We start from the raw sequence: 20,275 nt of genomic DNA on the forward strand, positions 1-20,275 counted from the left end.
TCTCTGAGTGCTTTTCTAGTTCTTTATATATATTTTTTTCTTTTTTCATTAACCCCTTTAGCCCTATCAGCCCGCCCGCAGGCCGAAAAAATTATATTAATATTCATTTACTATAAAAATATAATAAATCAAGACAATGAATGTTTTTTTCATGTTTTGCTCAAAGTTTAGACCCTAATGTTAATAAAAGTCCGTCAAAAGTGTATTTTAGTGCAAACTTTAATGTTCAAACATGATTTTTAATCTTTGTGGGGTGAAATATACGCTATTAAAAATCTCCGACACGAACAATTAATTTATGCATATCATCGTCAATCCAGCTGAAAAAAAACAGGCGAGGATAAAAAATTCCAATTTCTCTTTTAGTTTGTTGCAGTTTACTCAGGCATAGTAATAGATACAATATTTTAGACAACGGGAATAGATTCTGTGAGGTCTCTAAATGTCCATAGACACCAAGAACATCCATATGAACTGTATTATTGTGAAGTAATTCTTCATTTACTTTGGGTATGTCTTTTTAGGTGTTTTCCCCTGAAAATATGGTCAGGGTTAAACAGGTTAATGATGTTAATTGCCTGTTGTGGAAAAAAGATGGCAATAAAGTAAAAAAAAAAAAAAAAAGAAAAAAATCATGACATTATACTGGTATTAACGCAAGCCGAGTCTTACTATATTGTTGTCTTGTTTTGTTTTTGCCACTTTCCTTTTTGTAAATAGGGTAGGCATAAATAAGCTGGTGCTTCAGCCTATGCCTTTTCACCCATGTTTAATATAGAAATCCAAACTGTATGTACTGTATGTATGTACAGGGTGGGGAAGCAAAATTTACAATATTTTGAGGCAAGGATTGAAAGACAGTGTATGACCAATTAGTTTATTGAAAGTCATGAGAATTTATTTGCCACAAGAAAATTTACATAATAGAAAATGTTCTTATTCTATGTGTCCTCCTTCTTTCTCAATAACTGCCTTCACACGCTTCCTGAAACTTGCGAAAGTGTTCCTCAAATATTGGGGTGACAACTTCTCCCATTCTTCTTTAATAGTATCTTCCAGACTTTCTCGTACTAGTTTTGCTCATAGTCATTCTCTTCTTTCCATTATAAACAGTCTTTATGGACACTCCAACTATTTTTGAAATCTCCTTTGGTGTGACGAGTGCATTCAGCAAATCACACACTCTTTGACGTTTGCTTTCCTGATTACTCATATGGGCAAAAGTTTCTAAAATGTATGGATAATAGTGTTAGGTATGATTATGACATCAATATATGTTTGGTTTCAAAACAATTGATGTAGTGCCTGCTGAGAAAAAACAACTAAATGGTCATTGTAAATTTTGCTTCCCCACCCTGTGCATATCATGTTCTGTTAAATGGACGAATAAAATTACTACATTTCCAACTCTAACTATATTTATTGACAAATTCATATGTACAGTGTGGCAATAAACCAGGCGCAAATCAATCATGGGAACCCTAGTGTGTTGGGATTTCGACATATTAGCGACTGTACATCTTACTTTCCCCATTAATCTCGCTGTGGCTTTACAGTGTCATGCATTTCTGTTGTAAATAAGTAGCTCTGTATATTGGCTTTGTGTGTTACGCCTGTCAGAGAGGGGCACAAATTGCACCGAGGGCCTTAGTCCAAGCACATCGACCAAGGCACGTACCTGTGAGTAACGTCGCCTTCTGCCTCCATTTCCAAAATGCTCTTAGGGGATGTTGATCATGCAGGTCCACAGCTTCTCTTGCCCCGGGAAGCTGGTGGAGGCTGGTTCAAAACAATGACGGTGTTATGACTGTTCATACTAAGCTTATTATGAGAGTCTCACTCCAGAACAAAGGAGAGAGTCCCGTCCAGCCCCAGCAGGGCCCTAAGCTGATTCCTCAGCCATAGTCTAGACACAGAACACACCACGTTGATGGACAGACATGCAGGCATGCTTACAACGCTTCACGGGTGTCCATATAAATGTGGCCTACGTATCCTGATATTCTTATATATCCCTATATTTAGATATGAAAGTGCTAAACTTCCTTAGCGCCCTTCTGTTCAGATTATGCAATATTTGTGTTCCGCTCATCATGGTGTCAGAACATCTGCTCACCACATGAACACTGTTGTATTCATCTCATAGGTTAAGCATTTCACACATACACTAACTTGTGATGTGTTGTTTATGTTCTTTATATCAGAAAGGGAACATAACAAAGTATCTGAGGCTCCCAAACATGCCTTGCTGTGCAATTGCGGTCAAAGGTGAGGGGACAAGACATAGACAAAACCACAGCTGGACGGTACAACAATACTGAGATTTGGAAATATGGAGCATTTCCAACAGTGTTTTTTTTCTCTTAATTATTCTTTATTACTACAAATAAAGCACTTTATATGTGGTAATGCCATGGTTCATTAACAATTTGTAATAAATCAGAACAAATCAGTGAAAACAGGTTTACATTTCAAGTGTGCAATTTGTTCAATCAGCCAAATACAATAATATTTTTTTTTTTTTTTTTTTTTACATGATCTTTCTAAATGACATGATCCAAAAGAGAAGATTTTAGCCATGTGACATCTAATATTTGAGAATGTAGTCAAGTCAGAGATTGATTCTTAAATCTGGTGCTTCATTTTTATATTTCAATATTTATATAGCTCTAGATTTTAACAACAGAGTAATTCATACATGAATAAAATCATAGTCATACAAATTAAAACCTTCAAAAGATTAAAACATCATAATTAGAGGTCATATGTTTGATACTCTATTGACCACAGATCACAGGCAGGACATGACTGTGGTGTATTTCAGGGTTAAGACATAAAGGGACTTTTATTTGAACTATTATTAAATTATGCATTATTTTTATGAACTCAATTAAACCTGCCCACTACTGTGGATGTGGCTCCACTGATGCCAATACCTGCTCTTCTGCTCCCCCTAGTGGTTGTTGCTTAATAAAGCATGTTTTGGCTATTCCAATGACTAATACATGAAGATGCAACTCATACACATGAGGAGTAACAGCCATCAGTTAAAATGTAAATTAAATAGTGTGAATCTGACTTAACCCATAAAGACCCAGTGCTACTTTTGTGGCAGTTCCTTAAATAAAATTTTCTCTCTATATAACCTTTATTAACTGATTTATTACCATTTATTATACAGGGTGTCCTAAAAATTTGATATCATTTGATCACCTAATAATTTGTTTACTTTTTTTTTTTGCATTTTTATTGTTCTGCTTTCAAGAATAGACAAACAGAAAAGGCGTTCTGTGTACTGAAGTACGCCAAACTCAGTCAAATGTGAATGCGCAACGTGAATTTGTTAGAAAATTTCATAAACAAGCGCCGACAGGAAAGCAGATTTGGACGTGGCATAAGAAGTTTCAAAAGGAAGTCTGTTTGTGTCAGAAAAAAGGACTCGACTACAAATTTGATGATGACACTGAACATTTGTAATAATATTGGAACATTATAAAATTACCATCCCCTGGAATTTTTTGTTTGAAATTTGTAGATTAAAACATTTTACATCCAAAATAAATCCTATTAAGTATCATTTCTCCTGACCATATGGACATCTCATATGTCAGTTTTTTTGGGACACCCTGTATTATCCTCTGTATTTTGCATTTTTTTCAGTGTAAACCAGGTATGATCCTATATTTAATTCACAGTAAAATATATGGTCATTAAAAAACTCAGAGTGAACTCAGTATTATTCAATCAGAACAGAGAAAACTGCCGAAAAAGGGACTTTTTCAGCCCAAGTATTAATAACTGAATGTAAAAACAAGCACTGTCATTGAAACTACATGTGTTACAGGTAAATCAATGTTGCAGACGGTGTTTCCATGTTCACTACGGAGCATCTGAACGTCCGAATGGGTCATATCTGATGACCATGAAAAGATGAAAAACTGTATTTTACCTCAATTATTTACATATATTGATAAGATTAGTAGATCACCAGTTATTATTAAACATCTTATATCAGTAGATGCTTCTGGTCGTTGGTGGCTTTAGGTCTTTATGGGTTAAACCTGTAGCTGAAATTATTTCACTTAATCAGATGCACATGTTTTTTTTTATAAGAGAAAGAGGGAAGAGATCAAGTAATTCACCATGCTTTATCAAAGAACAGATACAGGTCTCTAGAACGTAAAACACAACATGAACAGTGCCTAGGATTATTTGGACAGGTACACAGAATGTACTGTATATAAAAATATCAGACTCTGAATGCATAGGTTAATCTGAACTGTATTCTGATTTTTTTTTTTTTCTAGAACAATAAGCAACCCCACAAATACAACGTTAGTCCACTTCCCGTTCCATAGAATCAAAGAGGATTTGATAAAACCCAGTTCCAAACATGCGTCTCTCAACCTCCGAGGGCACTCAACAACCAGGGGGTGCGTTTATTTATTTGTTTATTTAATTATTTTTAACCCCCGCACTGCTTCACGTTCACCACCGGTCTCCTGCCATAAAACATGTGGCACAACTTTACTTAATAAAGCCTTTAACATTAGTCGGGAACATAAAATAAGCACTCTTGGTCATCTTTCTGACACGTTTCTTCTCACACAACACTTTCTTAAATCACATCCTTTCCCCCCCTTACATTGCACTTGCTTTCACCAACAGTATCTTGGTGCTTTTTTTTTTTTTTTTTAATCATCCCACCTCTGAGCTCCTTTCTTGTGTGATATAGTAGACTGTTTTGACACGAACACAACAGGCCTAGCTGGTTAAAAAAAAGTATACAAATTAATAAAAAATATATCATAAAACATACAAATACAAGTAAGAGCTTCAGGTATACATTTGAACAGTAAACAGTTACCAGTAGGTAGGAAACTTTGATTGTTGTGTAGTGTTGGCCTACTTCACTGCTGAAATTAAAGAAGCTCCAGCAATGACAATTAAAGAATATAATGTAGATGAAAGCAGCATGTACAAGATGACCATATGGCACAACCTGACCTGTTGTTACCCACTTTAATAAATACAAAAGAACCTTATTAGTTATCGTTTTAGTCCTCTGATTAATCTATACAACATAAAAGGATATTAGACTGGCCTCGTCAGCCATATAAGCGTTATATATAAATAACGTTCTATGTTTTTTAGCAGTTTTTAAATAAATCTGATTGCTCTATATTTTGATAAATTTAGAAGGAGGTGGCATACGGTGCAACAAATACCATATAGAATAGTACTGGAGGATCAAGGAAGCACTCAGTCATCAACACATCAATCACTCCCTCCGAAGACATGGGCTCATTCTTTTCTAAGCAAAGATTTGTTTGTTTTTGCAGCTAGTATCTTTGCTGGCTGGATTTGTTTTTGGTTTTAATCCTAATCACAGTTTAACAGAAGGAAAAACTAAAAAAAAAAAAAAAAAAAAAAAAAAAAAAAAGAAAGAAATCTGACGCAGAACTTGGATCCTAGACAACTGGTCTGGACTCAAGTCTTGTTACTCTAAAGCACAATGTGTTGTTTCAATTTAATAATAATAATTAAAAAAAAGAAGAAGACATATTTCACATCTGACAATTTAAATGTATGCCGAGTCACCTCAACAGCACATCTTTCAAAGCAAAAGTGACAATATAATTGAGTCGTGCTTCAGTTTGCTGCACAGTTGGATCTTTGTTGTTTTTTTTTTTTCCAGAAAAAGACACTAACAAACCTAGTTCTTCATTTTCCACAGTGTGACAGAATGACTTAAATATGCAGAGAAATCAGTATTACGGACTCAAACGTGTGTTCTTGTGTGATATAGATTAAAGCGCGAGTGTCGTCTGCAAATAAAAGTATTATTAGTCTTGATAGAACTAAACCTCCACCTTAAGAATTAGGCCAGTAATGGATGCCTTTTGCAGCAAAGACACTAAGGTTTATGCCTTCAGCATGAATGAAAGTGTATACGCCAGCAAAATATCTGATGACACTCTGAATGTTAATCTGCTAGAAATCCAAGTTGCTGTGTGCTCACGTCCACTGTGCTGCAACTTGTCCTGTTCTGTAGACTCATTAGGAACATATCAGTGTGTAAATCCTTGGAGTTGTCCTCTGCTCTCTGTCTTAGACCGTGTTTGTCTGTGACCGGAGTCCACAGCTAGTATAGGGATGTGTCCGTATAAGGCTATTGCAAAACCCCATTCAAGTCCAGTGCATAAGGAAGACCAGCCAGTGTCCCCCTGTGTCGTCCCACTGGAGCCTTGGCACAAAGTGCAGTGGGAGGAGCGAAAGAGATAGAGAGGAAAGAGGGGCCCAAATACTTTCGCACACAATCGAGGACACCATGCATCAGTAATCGCTTGGAGCTGGTTGGGTACACTGAAGCGGCAGAAAGGCCAGAGGAACACAGGAGGAGGACAATAGCTACAGAACTTGAAAAAACTAATCCCAGTTAGGAAACTGGCAAAACACCAAAGCCAAACCAAAGCTTTAACAAGGGACCTGGGCAGGCAACTATTTATGGTTGCTTGAGGGGAGCTACAAGCCCGTCATAAGCAGGGAGAGCTCAGGCTCAGTAGCAGCTCTAGTAGGTGAGACGGGAAGCCTTCATGTTGTAGCACGGTCTGTCTGTTAGGCCTCCCGTCCCCGAGAAAAGGGACAGACCCTCTGCTTTCTCCAACACCACCTCCAGCTCCTGAAAGTCCTGCAGCCGGGCCACGTCTTTGTCCTGTAACAAAAAAACCGACAATAAGAGTCAAGAATTCTGTCACATTCACTGTTGGCAGACTGAACCAGAGCCCCCCCCCCCCCCCCCCCCCCCCAAAAAAAAAATGTAAAAAGTTTGAATATATTTATGATTAAAATGCGATATCTCTTATAGGTCATTTCATCACCAGATATTTCTTCAGGGTTCCTACAGGTTTCTACAAGTTAAATTTAAGACTTTTAAAGACCTTTTTAACCCTTTGATGCATGAATTCTGAGAACCTTATTCAAGATTTTTTTTTTTCCCCTGAGTGTTTTTATTCCTCTTTAGGCATGAAAAAAAACAATGTGATTGAATTTTTTTTTTTTTTTTTTTAATACACCAATTTTTTTATGGAGTTACAAAAATGTCCACTCAGCTGGACACTATGTGTTTAATTTTTGAAGCAAAGAAACATGTATTTAAGATGCATCATCAGAAAGTGATATGAAAACTATGAAATAAAGACATTTTTAATGCAGCTAATCTGATGTTTTCTCATATTTTATCATACTCTAACATTAGTTATTACTCACTTCATGGAGATAATTTACAAAAAAACTTTTTTGTGTAAGAAAATGGTTAATTACAGTCTAATAACAATTTACAATTGACTTACACTCAAACATGTTAGTGCAGATCAGGTTTACGAAGAACAGCAAAGTTACAGTAATTTTATGAATGTCAGTGTATGAGGTGATGCATGAGTTTCCAATGTGTTGGCTGATATGCAATTTAAACAACAAACCCCATGAATATTAAAGTAGAATAGCTGTCTACTGTAGTGACCACTATGCATGAAAGGGTTAAGACTACTTAGAACAGAATTTAATGCACATTTCACAGCCTATTTCACGGCCATACTGACAAAAAATTTTGATTTTTGTTTGTGAATTTAGGAAAATTTCTGTATTTACTCCAATGCCTTGATTCCCACCCTTCAGAGTCATTTCTCAATGGAGGCTGAAAAGTTGGCGATAATCGGCTCCTAATTTCTATGTAAATTGTAGGGTTGGAATGGGTGGAACTGAGTAGACTAATGTTACTTTCTTTGCAGCTTGGACATTTCCCAGACATATTTAAACACAACCCAGCGAACAAGTTTATTTCAACATAACTTAGGACCTACCATATCAAATTTAATACATTTAAAAGACCTTTTTAAAGTATTAAATACAGATTTATAGACTTTACAGATTTTAAGACTTTTTAAGACCTTGTAGGAACCCAGTTATTACATGATAAACTATACTGTAAATGTGACAAACTTTAGTCAATTAATAATGTAACAAAATATAAAATATGAAAAAAAAATACAGAATATGAATGGATGAAAAGAAAAAACTTTTCAGTAAGTCCTTTCTTGCTGCAATAATTTAAACCAAAATATATATTTAATGGATCCAAATTAATCACTACAAAGAAAGCAATTATCTTTCCTGGGGTTCAAACAGGTCCATAAATATAAGCCCCAAAGGGACTAAATATGGTTAAAAAAAATAATAAATAAATAATAATAATAATAATAATAAATCCAGCCTCTGCTTGGAATGACCCTCTCCACACTTCGCAATAACTGTCTGTTGAATTCACTGATTTGCCACAAAATAAACAATAGCAAACATTATGAAAAGACAAATGCTTTTCTTTGGTACATAATATGTAGGTATTGTTTCTACGAAAAGCCTTAAACGACATAATGTTGCTTTGTGTGTCTATGACAGGACAACACAAGACTGTGTATGTGACAAATGCCTTCTTTCCTGTACCTTTCTTAACATAGTGTTTGGCAGCTTGCGGATCTTCTCTACATGCTCTGCACTGATGTCCAACTCACGGCAGCAGACCCTCAGAAGTGAACGATAGGTGAGCTCCTGTCGGTCCAGTTCTACTTCAATAAAGTCATTCTCCCGCGCGTTGGGGTTCTGGATACGCACCTTCAGTACCAGCTCTGAAGAACAACACCAGAGTGAAACCTCATTACTAACAATATTATAGACTTTAAACACTAATGTTCTGCTTATGACACATTTTGTTCAATAATATATTGTACTATCGTGTTTGGGTCATATTGATACAGGTATCTAGGGACTGAAGTTAGTCAACGTGTTGTTCCTGTTTTTAACTTCATTTCCCGTCATGTGGTACTGCACTTCCAGTCAACCGAGCAACATGATTGTAAGGCTATTGTATTCCAAAATGACTATTATCTCTGAAAATACTGGTCCAGTCAACTTGCTGAGATAGTTAATGTGAAGATGGGACTGTTCCTCAACTGTAGGTACCAAATTGGCCAGTTAAAACATCTTAATTTCTCAGAACTGTGCAGATACACACAGACACATACAGACACACACACACACACTCTGAGACCTTCCAGTATTATGATATAGATAATTCAGGGTTCCTGTGTCTTTAAAGGATTTAAATTTTAAACTTTTACATAATATTTTTAATGTTATTCAATTTAACACCTATTTCATGTCTATGTTTCATTTAGACTGAAAAATCGTAAGCAATGGGTTCGCAGCATTTGAGATGTCTTTACTCTGTATCTTTTCCTTTTCACATCTCAAAGTTTTACCAACAGCAGAATTAAGGAATATGGTTTAAACATCTGATACAGATTTTGCCCAGAAAGACATTTATAAGAGGCCAAACTTCACGCAACTTTATCTAAGCAGCATTAACTTAAGACACCAATGAATTGTCAAACCAAGCAAAATCTTATTTTCATACTTTTGAGGCCTTAAATTCAGATCATTGGCTTTTCAGCGTAAGAGCCTCTATAAACCACGTAAAATAAATATATATATTTTAATTTTCACAATATATGTAACTCCACAGACCAAGATCCATGTGTTTCACCACAGTAACACACATACAGAACAAACAGTTACCCTACCTTATGAACTTGCTTACATTTCAGGAATAATAGAAAAGCTTGCTTCCTGCTTATACAACAACCCTTTGCAGTTTGACAAGTTTAGAGCCATAAGTTAAAATAGAATTCTCCTTGGGTTAGGCAGTCAATTAGATGGCACAAAAACATTTTAAAGTCACTAATATAGTATATTTTAAAATTACTGGTTTTACAAACTAGAACATTTAACACTGCATTTTTTTCAAAGCAGCACAAAACCTATTACTTACAAAGAAACGACTAATGGTGAGTGGCAGGTACCAACAGAAGTTAAACATCTTGAGATGAAGAGGTGCAATGAAATGATGTTATTTAAAGAAAGCCAGTCAATCCTAATAACAGTGGAAAACTGAAAAATGTGACATTCCTAATAGTTTTTAATCAACCTGTTTTCACACAGTTGACCGTAGACAATTATGCAAACAAATGCTGTTGCGTCAGTCAACTGTGATATGATGATTATGTAAGTATTGTGGTAAGCTTATCAGCAATGAAAAGTGACATAGTCTGTTTTTTGGGAACAGGGGGTTAACATTGATTTCCTTCTCACCTTGGACATTGACAGGGAAGGTACTGGTGAAGAAGAAGGGCTGGAAGGCTGGCAGGGATCCACTGGCCTGGCTGTAGCTCAGCTGCTGTGGGATAGACTGCTGTCTGCTCACAGTCGGGTTAGCGCCGGGCACCGGGGCCTGGACCTGGCTCCCACTGTTGCTGGCCAGGCTGGGGCTGGGAGAGGCCAGTGGAGGTGAGCACATGGTACCGTTGTGTGCCACAGCATGTGGGTAGTCAGCATGGTTGATGAGATGAGGCTCAACTGACAGGTCCATGGGCACCGTGCAGTTAACAACGGCATGATTATGGGATGAAGGTGGGCTCGCTGACACGCCGTTCTGCTCACTCACAGGAATAAACTCCCCAGTCTGGCCTTGGCTGTGGGAGCTGGGGTTTGGGGTGGACGCAGGACCATCAGAGACTAGATTCTGCATTTTCTGAGGCTCATGGGTTGGGGACAGAGGGGCTGAGTCACTGTGTGTGTCCTCAGCATGTTCTCCAGAACCGTTCTGTGCAAGGTGCTGGGCCAGGGCAATCTCTGATTTGTCCATCTTTGAGTAAAAGAAGGGTGGATTGGACAGGTAGTTTGGGATGATTGGCAGCTCAGGTTCCTTGACTTCAGGCACTTCCTCTACCTCAACTATGGAAACAAATACAAAGAAGAGCATTTCTTTACTATTACACAACCTTGAACAACAGCCCAGACAACTTTTGTGAAAACAAACACGTGATATTAAAACATGCATATTACATAGTAGTATATACACTAACACAATGATGTGAAGGCAACATGACAATGTCAAAGGTGCAATTTACCTCCTAACAGTCGTTTGATCTCTGGTTTAGACGTGAGTTGCGATGCCAACTCATCCTTAGCTGTGAGGATTTCTTTGTCTGCTCCACAACTGAGTAAATAGGACACGATGTGCTTATGGTTCCTCTTACATGCCCAGTGCAGGCATGTCCTGGTTGGATTATTGAAGACAAAACAGATTAATGATACAAAATACTTGACAAATAATCGACAATATGCATAAATGATAACAAGGTTGTATCTGCCTAAAACTGTCTACACTCATCACACACAGTTAATATGTATATAATGTACATAACTACCAGGATCGTTAGAGGGGATGTGTGGCACTGATAATAGAACAATATATATTGGAAATTCAAGTATAATTCACATATTTATAAATGACAGATAACAAGCATAAACAAGAGAGTCTGATTTAAACAGTTCATTATGTTTTTTTGTAGTTTTATTCATGTAGTGATAGATCTGTCACTGGTCTTAGTCATTTTGAGATGACCACAATATTGGCACTTTGATCATAGAAAAAAAAAAACTACCACATCTTCTCCTGTCTGTACTCTTCTTTGCTGTTTTTGGAAAACCAATCGAACACACAGCCTGTCCATCTGACTCAACCTGCCTCTGAACATAATGGGATCAGACTGAAACATTCTAATCCCCAACATAGCACCTGGTCGCAATAACTGCACCAAACTTTTCCCATAAACCTCAATACATTTGTAACCTAACGAATGAACTGCAAATCACTGCACCATCCCCTTATTTATTCTTCCCAACACTTACCATCCATTTATCTCGTTTTGTGAATTGACATTTACTCCACTCTCCACCAATGTCCGCACTTCGTCGATGTCCCCGATGGCAGACGCCTCTCTCAGTCTCTCCTGTAATTCCTTATCCAACGAAGTGGTGGACATTTTGAAACAGACAACTAACGTTGCGAGATCATGAGATATATAAAACCCTCCCGGATTAAGTTGTCAATGCTAATCGGCTGACGATTTTCCTACTGATGGCACACACGTCCACTAAAAATAGACTTGCCAGCTAGCATTAGCTCCCCGGCTAATCTTACCCACTAGTTAGCTAGCGTGGCGAGGTGTTAGCTTATGGCAACAAATCGCTGCCGCTAATTTCAACTTCGTGTGAACGGTCGGTATCTTTGGTGTTTACGGACCACGGTGCTGGTTAGTCTGCCCTCAGCACTTTCTTACTGTTAATTCAAGTTGTAGCAGTGCCGACACTGAGCGCTCATTCAATCCATCAGTGGAGTCAGAGCTCCGTCAGTGGGCTCCACAAACACCACCGACTCATCGGGGGGCATCTTTACATGTAACAACCCTGAACACTAACGATAGTTCCTCCCTGCGTTACACAGTTATCTCCCATTTTCTTCCGTATTAACTTTATAATAATTTCTGTTTTATTTTCTAATTTACATTCCCTATCCCCATACACATATATTATAATAAGAATATAATAAATTAAACGCGTGATGTTTTACATCCTATAGGTGCTCAGCAAATACACCCATAGCATTTAATACAAAGGAGATAAAAGACTTTATATGTATACTATAATCATCAGTAAGAAACAAGTACCTTTAATCACATACTGACAAATGAAGTCTGTGAGCACCAGGTGAACGCGAACATACAGCCACATAAATTCAAGTAAAAAGTAATTTCACTTGCAATTGATTTTAATCTTTGAAATTATTATTATTATTATTATTATTATTATTATTATTATTATTATTATTATTATTATTATTATTATTATGTTATAGCTGTGGTGGATAGATGACAAGGCTGTGTATAATTAATATGTAAAATCACTATGAATTACACATAATAACTGATGGCATCTCATAGTAATGACAAAAATATTCTCAACTGTAGACCACAGTTTACTGCTAAATATCATACGCCTTAACAGAAACTCAGTCAGTATTAAAGTTGTACTTCCGGTTCAGATGTCGAAGGCACGTTGGAGCTGGTGGTTGCAGTTGCGGTTGAATCGTGAACGGGCGTTGTTGATGCACCGTCTGCCATTTTGATTAGAAGTACTTTGCGCGCTATAGATGGTGTGAACAGGCTCTTCATTGGAGATCGTTGTACATAACATTAAGGCTACTGTTTAGGCAAAATGCTGTCTGCCGCCCAGCTACTCGATGAGTTAATGGGCCGAGATAGAAACTTGGCCCCTGATGAGAAGCGATCCAACGTACGATGGGACGACGAGACCGTAAGTTAGCTTTTTTAGCCTAGCTCGTTGGTAAGCTAACATAGCTAAGGTACATGTATAATATAGTGTTTCTCGGAATTATATATCATGGGGTGATAAATTTATCAGTAGTTCGATTGTAAAGGAAATGCATAGACACGATGGTTTCTGGTTTATCAACGTAAACTGGCAGTAAAAGTGTTATCCATGCAATGGTATTGCTAACCTAGCTTAGCACCGCACTTGGCTAATGCTCTGTCTTTGGGTCACAATGAGGCGTGAAGCGGTGTGGTGTAACGTAGGTTGATATCTGCACCTTGCTGTTAGCTACGGGTTGTAATACCAAATAATTTATTGTTTCCTATTAAATACAGCTAATTGCTGTAACTAATGCACCGTTTTGGCCAAAAAAAAGTCTTAAGTGATTGCCATTACCAATGGTTGCCATTCCTATGTAGATGTTAGCTGTACGTTAATGTAAGCTGTAACTTAACCTTAGCTTTGTGTTAGTCTAATGAAACGCTGAAATAAAGAGAAGTGAACATTTCAACGATAATAATTTGAAGCTGTGAATATTTTCTCTCTTCACTTAGGTCTGCAGATATTATTTGTGTGGGTTCTGCCCGGCTGAGCTGTTTACAAACACCCGTTCTGACTTAGGTAAGTGAACAGTGTATTAATATACATATGTAGCCTACATTATGTATACACCTGTAGTGTATGTTTTTCTAAGAAGCATGTGTGAGAGTAATTATTGTGCTTCTTTTTCAGGTCCATGTGAAAAAATCCATGATGAAAATCTCAGAAAATTGTAAGTCGCAGTCTTTGTTTAAGCAAGTATTAATATACACCTCTGTATTCTCAATCAGTAATTGATTTCCATTTTCTCCAGGTATGAGAAAAGCTCTCGGTTTATGAAAGAGGGCTATGAACGAGACTTTCTGCGTTATCTGCAGTCGCTTCTGGCAGAGGTGGAACGGCGGATTCGCAGAGGGCATGCACGACTTGCTCTGTCTCAGGCTCAACAGAATGCAGGGGTGCGTGCTTTGGTTTTGGGACATTATTGTGATTTGCTGTCATCACGGTTTATTTGGTCTCTGCATTCTCAAATATATAGCTGCTGGTTATTCACAGTACCTTTACTGCATTTTGCTGTTACTATTAAGTTCATTCAGAAAACATATTAAAATTAATTCTAATTATACAAATAATTCAAATTAAGATGGATTATGTTTGCTTGTCCAGGGTCCTGGTCCATCAGGAAAGAATGAGGAGAAGATCCAGGTCCTAACAGAAAAGATTGAGGACTTGGTTGTACAGGTTTGTACCAAGTATTTTAGAATACTTTGTAAACTAGAAAAGCACTCGGAGAGCGCAGGCCTCCACCAAGGCAGATCAGTGCCCCCCACCCCTGATCACCACCAAAATGTAATCATTTGTTCCTAGTCCAAGTATCAACATTTCCTGAAATTTTCATCCAAATCCGTCCATAACTTTTTGAGTTATCTTGCACACACATAGACAGACAGACAAACAAACGCTGGCAAAAACAAAACCTCCTTGGCGGAGGTAACTAGAAAAGCACTCGGAGAGCGCAGACCTCTGCCAAGGCAGATCAGTGCCCCCCCCCCAGAATCCATCCATAACTTCTTGAGTTATCTTGCACTTGGACAGACAGACAGACAAACCAACACCAGCCTCCACCACCTCCACCACCTCCTTGGTGGAGGTTATTAGTTCACATTACCACAGTCATTTGGAAGGCCCTGACTCAAGGGCACTTCAAAATAGTCACTTCCATCACACGCCATTTCACCCAATTCATACCTGAGAAATTATTTTGATTGTGATTTAAAAAAAAAAAAAAGTTCAATCTCTGTTTTTACTTGATGTAGATTGAGGAACTGGGGTCAGAGGGTCGGGTGGAAGAGGCCCAGGGCATGATGAAACTGGTGGAACAGCTGAAGGAGGAGAGGGAGCTGCTCAGCTCCACCCCCTCGGTGAGTGAACTGCCTTCAGTCTAATCAGTCTACAGATGTTGCTTACTGCCGAGCACTACTGATGTCATGTAATCTATGAACAAACATGAATTATTGTCATTCTACTCTATAAATCATTAAGTAGAAGTATGCTATCATTCATCTTTATGAGTTAATGATGTTACGGGAGCTGCCAACAGACATTATGTTTTAAAATGCTCAAAGTGTCCTCACAAGTATCATTTACAAGTTAATGGATATTCTCTTTATCCAGACTATTGAGAGCTTTGCAGCCCAGGAAAAACAGATGGAGGTTTGTGAGGTCTGTGGAGCCTTCCTCATTGTGGGTGATGCACAGTCTCGAGTGGACGACCACTTAATGGGAAAACAGCACATGGGCTACGCCAAAATCAAATCCACTGTAGAGGAGCTTAAGGTAAAGTGAAAACCATGTTGCTAATATTGTGAAATGACAGTTGGAATGCATATTTCATCTAGAAATAAAGTTATGCCCTTGTTCCTGAGCTGTGCATATTAAATGCATTCAGATAAAGGCTTTTTGTAATTATCCACAGGAGAAACTACGTCGGCGTTCAGAAGACCCGCAAGGTGAAAACCCAGCCCTAAGGAGAGACAGAGAAGACCGTGAGCGTGAGAGGGAGGAAAGGGAAAAGAAGCGCAAAGAGGAGGAAGAAAAGGAGAAGGAGCGAGAGAAAGAACGAGAAAAGGAGAGGGAGCGGGAGAGAGAGCGGGAGCGAGAGAGAGAAAGAGACAGAGAACGCGACAGGGACAGAGACCGGAGGGCGAGACGGAGCCACTCGAACAGCCGCCACTCCAGCCGAACCTCAGACAGGAAACGGAGCAGATCCCGGGATCGTCGGAGATCCAGGAGCAGAGACAAGGACAGGGAGAGAGATCGCAAACGCAGCAGGTATGGATCACTGTCTTGAAAGGGACGAAAGATAGAAAAACTGAATCCACATTCAACACAACATAGAAATATTACCTTGAACTGTGAATTTTATGTGTACCAACTCCACCTGTTTTACATTAAGTCAAATTTGTGGCCACATTTGTTGAATGACCTGTTTGTTTTTTGAGCCCTGTTTGCCTTCTTTGTATCGTAAACACTACAATTACTAGGTATGTGTATCATGTTATTGACAGTATATATTCATTTGAATTCTGTTGCAATTTCACATTTTTCCTTTAAGTGACATTTGAAATATTTGGTCTCCAGTAATAATGACTGACGAAGATGCTTTTTTCTGGACATAGTTGTAGACTCGAAAATAGCAGTACATGTCAGACGGTTAAAATTAATCAAAATGGTTACCAAGCGTATAAATATAGGGAATTGATGAGTAAAAATGCAAATTGCCCTTGTTTCCTTAATGATTTATTCTCCACCTGTTGTTTGTAGGAGCCGGGACAGGGACAGGGACAGAAGGCGCAGTCGTGAGCGCTCTGACCGGAAACGTCGCTCTCGCAGTCGCGACCGGAGGAGGTCGCGCAGCTCAGAACGCAAATCCCACCGGCACCGCAGCCGCAGCAGGGACCGGGACAGGGAGAGAGACCGGGATAAGGAGAGAGACCGGGACAAGGAACGGTCATCAAAGGACAAAGGTGAGGACTCATCTTCCTGCGACATCTAAAACACAGCTATAAGTCAATATTTTGTTAGTTGTAACCAAACACAACATGCTTTTTGATGGTGTTTTAGGGAAGCCATGTTGTAGTAGTTGATCATGCAATAGTGTTAATAGGTATTTCCACTTGGTTTTTGGCATGGATTTACTTTTTTTACAATTACTTAGACTAAGCTCACTAAAATACACACCTTTATTGCATCTCTTCTTTGGTCTAAATCAAAATACTCTATAAATGTAGATGTGACTTGATAATGCACTAAAAATAAAATACAAAAAATAACTTTTCCAAGCTTCTGTGTTGAGACACATTAGTGTATTAGAATCACGTCCATGTTGTGGCTGGTGGAATATTGTCAGTGATTACTGATTACTTCTGTCAGTCATGTATTTAACCCCTCTACCTTTGTGAAAATACCTCTGATCAGCCAAAAACCTGCATCAAACAGCCTGAAAACAAAGGTGAAGAGCTACATGCTGAAGTCTTGTTTCCTTTCAAACCACTTGGATTACAATATGCTGAAAGTTAATAATGGAATTTTCAAATACTGGTGCTTTAATAATTAGGCTGGTCTAAAAACACATCCTCAGAGGACAACTGTGTGACTGAATGTAATGTTTTTTCAGACCGTAAGTCAACAGAGGAGAAGAGCAGTAGCAGCTCCAAGAAAGACAAACACTCTGATGGTGACGCAGCAGCCGTCAAGGCTTCATCAGAAGCGGAACCGATGGAGACGGAGGCTGCTGCCTCTGCCCCCTCCCCTCTGCTTAACGGCCAGCAAGAGCTCCTCCATTCTGAAGGTGACACTCAGTCCAATTAAAACTGATCTGATAGGACCTCAGATCAGGCTCAGGTAAGTGCGCCCTCCTCCTCACTCCCCCCTGGCTCTCAACCCAACCCACCGCCTTTCCCACACTCCCCACCTTTCCCATCTCCCCTACCCACCCTGTCACCCTACCTTTCCCACCCTGTTTACGTTCAGTTCAATGCCTTTGATTTTGTCTTATGTACTGTATGCATATATCTTTATCCTGTTTTCGAATAGTGCATCATAAGTATGCACTGAAGATGAAGGACTAGGCCCGATGAATGAGAAGAAGGTAGAAATCATTCACACAAAGCCAAGAGGGAAAGGCCAGTGTAGTCCTGAGCAAACATGCCCAGAGGTACCCCTCGTTTTGTATCGGTTTTTGATACTTATATTTGTCTTTGTGGACAAAGTGGCAGAAAAAAAAAATTAACACTCCAATCAGTTTTTCCTGCCTGTATATACTTGTTTTTATTTATTTTATTTTATTTTTTTGCATTTCTAAGAAGTAGGAAAATGTAATAATTTTGATTTGTTGAGATATTGGGAGAAAATGTAGTCACTGTGTGTCTACATGTATATATGTCTAAAGGATTTTTTTTTTGCTCTAAAATGTAACACGCAGACATTTAGCCTTCGTCACAGGTCTTTGTTAGAAACAAGACTATTTCTTTTTGCAGTTAATCATGACTCAAATGCCATGGATTTGTTGTCCAGCTTACTGTGCCTGATAATGCCATGCAGTGTGTGTTTTGGGGGGTGTTATGGCACCGGGGGGCTTAACGTAACTAACTAACTGGAGGGTAGGGTGTATCGAATGAATTGCAGCTGACTTCCATACCTCACACAGCGTTGGTGTTGTGAGCGAGACCACATGAGAAAAGGGCAAATTAAAAATCATGGATACTCTCTGACTGTCAAACTGTGCAGGTACTCACCCCAGGTACTCCTTTCTCTACCCACATCCATTTCTGAATGCTGTTGCCTGTCAGAACAAAACATATCTGTACTTCTCCAGAACATGAACTTGAAAGCTTGATTGTGTATATTTTTCTTTGTGTTTTTCTTTGTTTCTGTATTTGTTAGCTGTAAATGTCTGGGGAAAACTTACTCAGTAGAATCATGATAGTTTTAAACATGCCGAGACGCACCGACAGCCTGCTAGATATACCTATGCCAATAGGAAATAGTCACTTGTGTTTTCCCGTTGTGTACGCCTCTAGGTCTTTATATTCCAGTGTTACATTTGTTTCGGGGCTGGGTCTGAATCCATGATTGGCTTTTGCTCTGCTCTGAAAACAAGTCTGGTTTCACATTGGCAAAGGGGATATCAAACAGGATTGTCAATGTTTTTATTTAACCATTAGGGCCAACATTAGTAAAATCCACAAGCTTTGGTCACTATTTAATTAAGATGAATGTTGGAGCTAAAAATATAATTGAAAACATGTCTAAAACTGTGATATTCTGGCCCATTGAGCCAATACCAACCTAAGATACTTGATTAGCAGTGTCTCTGTCATGAGCTTCACCTTCCTTAAGGGACATGCTTGATAAATAGCTTAGAAACAGACAATGATGATGTCAGTCCAGTAGCAGCACACGTTGCTACAAACACATGTTGCGGGGCCTTTGCTAACACTACATTTTATGACCATTTTTGCTCGACAGGGGAAGCTGGGATATCTGGTGGAGGAAGAATCGGAAGAGCTCACCCATCCTTACCCTGAACCTGAATCTCCGCTTCTTAAAAACAAGGTGAACCACAAATGTGTAGTGGCTTATTTAAAATACGAACATACATGTGTAAATGAGGAGAGGGGAAATAAATGCATTGATTTCACTGTCCCTTTATCATTTTTGCCGTATCTTCAGGCTGGTATGAGGGTAGTTGTGGTTCATCTGATGTATTTCTTTACTTGGTCTAGCTGTCGGCCAGACGTCACTTTAATACCAAACTTAGAGGAGTTAATTTTGTTTTCTTCTTTTGAGACTCTCTACGCATCATCCTTGTTTCTTGGCATTTAGTGGAAATAAAATAAAAACAGTGCTTGTGGTTTGTTTTGATTTGTCAGGTTCCACTTCACTTCCAGACTTGAGAGCATATGTACATTGTTAGTCCCATAATAGGGCGTGTCTTTCTCCTCCACTTTTTGAGCTCACATTGATTGCTCTTGTCCCCTTACTGTAAAATATAATTAATGATGATCAAAAGATTTTCAAGACTGAAGATTTGTTTAATTTTGCGCTGCTTTTAATGTTCATGTTGTCTTGATGAATAAAAAAAAGTGGAAAAACCTGTGAATTTGTTTTTTCATTACTGAATGAAAATCCATGTATTTGTAAAGCTTGGTTATATGGCGGGGCATACACATTATTTTAGTTCTGACATCACAAATATACAACGGCTAAAATTTACTTAGGGGGTCAAATGAGTGGCCATTTTTGTCAAAAAAAAAGTTCTAAGAAATGCATAGAACTGTGTTAAAATAATGCTAATACATTTGTGCACAGACTACTGATATTATTTGACAGTGGAAGCTATATTTTCAGAAATATTGGATTTTGAATAGCACGTGTATGTGAA

The 20,275-nt window shown here is 38.4% G+C and overlaps 2 protein-coding genes across 3 annotated transcripts; one reads left to right on the forward strand and one right to left on the reverse strand.

The window, feature by feature from the left end:
* Positions 1-5,656: 5,656 nt before the first annotated feature.
* Positions 5,657-12,336, reverse strand: LOC115423404 (ankyrin repeat domain-containing protein 40-like). Its single transcript, XM_030140169.1, has 5 exons — positions 11,809-12,336; positions 11,025-11,173; positions 10,207-10,848; positions 8,503-8,684; positions 5,657-6,715 (listed from the first exon to the last, which is right to left on the reverse strand). Exons 1-5 carry the CDS (start codon positions 11,940-11,942, stop codon positions 6,572-6,574), a joined length of 1,251 nt encoding a protein of 416 aa, XP_029996029.1. The 5' UTR covers positions 11,943-12,336; the 3' UTR covers positions 5,657-6,571.
* Positions 12,337-13,015: 679 nt separating this feature from the next.
* On the forward strand, positions 13,016-19,993 carry LOC115423403 (luc7-like protein 3). 2 transcript variants are annotated; one of them, XM_030140168.1, is made up of 11 exons: positions 13,016-13,272; positions 13,845-13,911; positions 14,023-14,062; positions 14,144-14,288; positions 14,497-14,571; positions 15,147-15,251; positions 15,505-15,666; positions 15,806-16,161; positions 16,654-16,856; positions 17,507-17,733; positions 19,360-19,993. In XM_030140168.1, the coding sequence occupies exons 1-10, from the start codon at positions 13,174-13,176 to the stop codon at positions 17,698-17,700; spliced, it is 1,446 nt and encodes a 481-aa protein (XP_029996028.1). In that variant the 5' UTR covers positions 13,016-13,173; the 3' UTR covers positions 17,701-17,733; positions 19,360-19,993. The 2 variants fall into 2 exon arrangements, with proteins under 2 accessions (XP_029996028.1, XP_029996027.1); XM_030140167.1 differs by having other exon boundaries at positions 17,507-19,993.
* The last annotated feature ends 282 nt before the right edge of the window (positions 19,994-20,275 follow it).

The sequence above is a fragment of the Sphaeramia orbicularis genome, chromosome 8 (genome assembly GCF_902148855.1).
Source record: "Sphaeramia orbicularis chromosome 8, fSphaOr1.1, whole genome shotgun sequence".
NCBI lineage: Eukaryota > Metazoa > Chordata > Actinopteri > Kurtiformes > Apogonidae > Sphaeramia > Sphaeramia orbicularis.

Bases quoted from the DNA above. Each gene is read 5' to 3' on its own strand.
- LOC115423404 (XM_030140169.1), bottom strand. From the start codon at position 11,942: ATGTCCACCACTTCGTTGGATAAGGAATTACAGGAGAGACTGAGAGAG. The intron at 11,174-11,808 runs GTAAGTGTTGGG...TAATCCAACCAG, and splicing joins CAAAACGAGATAAATGGATG to GACATGCCTGCACTGGGCAT. The intron at 8,685-10,206 runs GTGAGAAGGAAA...GTTGTTCTTCAG, and splicing joins CTTCCCTGTCAATGTCCAAG to AGCTGGTACTGAAGGTGCGT.
- LOC115423403 (XM_030140167.1), top strand. From the start codon at position 13,174: ATGCTGTCTGCCGCCCAGCTACTCGATGAGTTAATGGGCCGAGATAGA. The intron at 14,289-14,496 runs GTGCGTGCTTTG...TTGCTTGTCCAG, and splicing joins AGGCTCAACAGAATGCAGGG to GGTCCTGGTCCATCAGGAAA. The intron at 14,572-15,146 runs GTTTGTACCAAG...TACTTGATGTAG, and splicing joins TTGAGGACTTGGTTGTACAG to ATTGAGGAACTGGGGTCAGA.